This window comes from Sinocyclocheilus anshuiensis, unplaced genomic scaffold (genome assembly GCF_001515605.1).
Source record: "Sinocyclocheilus anshuiensis isolate Anshui unplaced genomic scaffold, SAMN03320099.WGS_v1.1 scaffold51, whole genome shotgun sequence".
Lineage (NCBI taxonomy): Eukaryota > Metazoa > Chordata > Actinopteri > Cypriniformes > Cyprinidae > Sinocyclocheilus > Sinocyclocheilus anshuiensis.
The window spans coordinates 3,914,516-3,917,072 of NW_015548296.1; the positions used below are offsets into that span (position 1 = coordinate 3,914,516).

The 2,557-nt window shown below is 38.6% G+C and overlaps 1 protein-coding gene across 6 annotated transcripts in view; it reads left to right on the plus strand.

Moving 5' to 3' along the window:
- The window catches only part of LOC107656066 (TBL1X receptor 1), a 74,614-nt gene that overhangs the window by 67,341 nt on the left and 4,716 nt on the right, over positions 1-2,557 (plus strand). For all 6 annotated transcript variants that reach the window (XM_016443740.1, XM_016443742.1, XM_016443743.1 and 3 more), the window contains 3 exons: positions 1,354-1,495; positions 1,579-1,642; positions 1,729-1,826. In XM_016443740.1, the coding sequence (XP_016299226.1) occupies positions 1,354-1,495; positions 1,579-1,642; positions 1,729-1,826 (304 nt within the window). The remainder of the gene's footprint in view (positions 1-1,353; positions 1,496-1,578; positions 1,643-1,728; positions 1,827-2,557) is intronic.

Consider the following 2,557-nt stretch of genomic DNA (forward strand, 5'->3'; position numbering starts at 1 on the left):
TTAATTTACAGTACGGTGCAAATAAAGGCGTAAATCAATTTAATTTATCTTTTCATCAAATGAGAGTTAAACTCTTTATTTTTTGGCAAAGGGTTTACTATTAAAATTAAAACATGGAAGAAATAGCGTATTGTGTGTTTATTCTTTTAAACAAAAGTTGTAATAATTGTTGTAGTAGTATTATGTAAATCATACTGCACCACAGTAATATATTTCTGATCATTTCTTTAAACTAACCTGAACTTATATTTTGACAAGTTGTCATGAGGAACTTTTAAGTTTCTGTTGCCTATGTAAGTGTTTCCCATACATTGCTTTATTTGTGGCGCCCGCCACAATATCAAAACTGACCGCCACAAATAAAGATTGTGAGCGGAGTGCTGCTTTGTGTACAACGTTACTGGGGAAACCTTGATCTCTATCACTCCAACAGCGCCTCCTGCTGCTAGAGAATGAACTTGCATATATATATGCCGCCACACGAGTGTAAGTCTGTGGGAAACACTGCAGTTTTACTCAAATGAAACTGTCAAATGATGATGAAGTGACTCTCAGAGGGAGTCAGAGCAGTTCTGGAGATGTTGTTCATGTATTTATGTCCTCATGTAGTGAGACAACAGAAGCTGAAATCACCACGAGCGTCGCACACTTTGTACGAGTAGAAAACAAATTTATTGCAAATTAAGCAACGTCTGCTGCTGCCTTACCTTTGAGAGACAACTGGTGCGTATCACTGAAGCAGCTGCAGTTTGCAAGTGCTTTCGGAGTGAGAGTGAATTCCGCATTGATTGGTCGGACTCGTGACTCCCAACAAATCACATTCAAGGCCCAGAAAAGTGGTAAAGACAGAAATAGTCCATGTGACATCAGTGGTTCAACCTTAATGTTATGAATCTACGAGAATACTTTTTGTGTGCAAAGAAAACAAAAATAATGACTATTCAACGTAGCTTCATAAAATTATGGTTGAACCACTGTCACATGGACTGTTTTAACAATGTCCTTACTACCTTTCTGGGTCTTGAACATGTCAGTTGCATTGCTGCCTATGCAGGGTTAGAAAGCTCTCGGATTTCATCAAAAATATCTTAATTTGTGTTTCGAAGATGAACGGAGGTCTTGCAGGATTGGAACGACACGAGGGTGAGTAATTAATGACAGAATATTCATTTTCGGGTGAACTATCCCTTTAATCTAATCGCAAGCTTGTGGATATTATAAACAGATGAAGACTAAAAGCTGGCAGTGGATTGCTCAAGTATCGATATTCGGAAAGAAAGAGTGCGACTGGTGCATCTGTAGAAGTTAAAAGTCAGCGAATGCAGAGTTATTTGATCCTCTGGCTCTCTGCAGGTCTGGAGACTCAACGGCGCGCATCTGGAATCTGAGCGAGAACAGCAGTAGTAGCTCTACACAGCTCGTCCTGAGGCACTGCATACGGGAAGGTGGCCAAGACGTGCCCAGCAACAAAGACGTCACATCGTTAGACTGGAACGTGAGTTCAGCTACGGCATGCTCCCTCTGTTCTTAAACTCTGTGTATTATGAAAGACTAACATTTCCTCTTTGTGTTTATCAGAGTGAAGGTACACTATTAGCCACAGGCTCCTATGACGGCTTTGCAAGAATATGGACTAAAGATGGTAATCAAACAGGTTTTTTTGCCTTCTGTGCCAACATGCTGTGCTCTGTCATTCCATTCAGCAGACTGATAACTGTTCATTCACAGGTAATCTGGCCAGTACCCTTGGTCAACATAAAGGTCCAATATTCGCATTAAAATGGAACAAAAAAGGAAACTTTATCCTCAGCGCTGGTGTTGATAAGGTAAGAAAAGAAGCTACAGTCTGTAAAGTGTAGTAAGAAAGCACCAAGAACAATAGCAACATGCTACAAACTACCAGACAATCTACCAGAATACCTTAGCAACAGCTAACTACATCCTGACAATCATCTAGAACAGGGCAGTGTTATTTTATGACATAATAGTAGGGATGCACCGATACCACTTTTTCCAGTACTCGCCCGATACTGATACTTTTATTTTTGGTACTTGCCGATACCGAGTACCGATACCGATATTTTTATTGCATTTGTACATTTTTTAAATATTGGGTACAGAAACCAAACGAGTATGTATAATGTTAGTTGGTTAACTTAATTTATCAAATAGATACAGTCAAACCTAAATTTATTCAGACACCTTCAACATTTCTTACATCACAGTTTATTCGCTATAGTTTAGAAAATGGTAATAAAATATGACAAGAACTCAGAGTTAAACTGTGTCAGAACAAATTCAGCTTGATAATGTTAGATAACTTTGATAGAAAGGTATGTAATGGATTACAATCAACCAAAAATTAAACAGCTGTTACTATGAGAGTATTTACACAACTATCAATACTTAGTTGGGCAACCCTTAGCCTTAATGACAGCATGTAGTCTCCTGGGCATGCTGTCATCCAGCTTCATGAAAACCTCAACTTCAATGTTTTTCACAGAATCGGTCTGAATAATTTTTGGACCCAAATTTGTATCAATTTTACTGGTAGTCC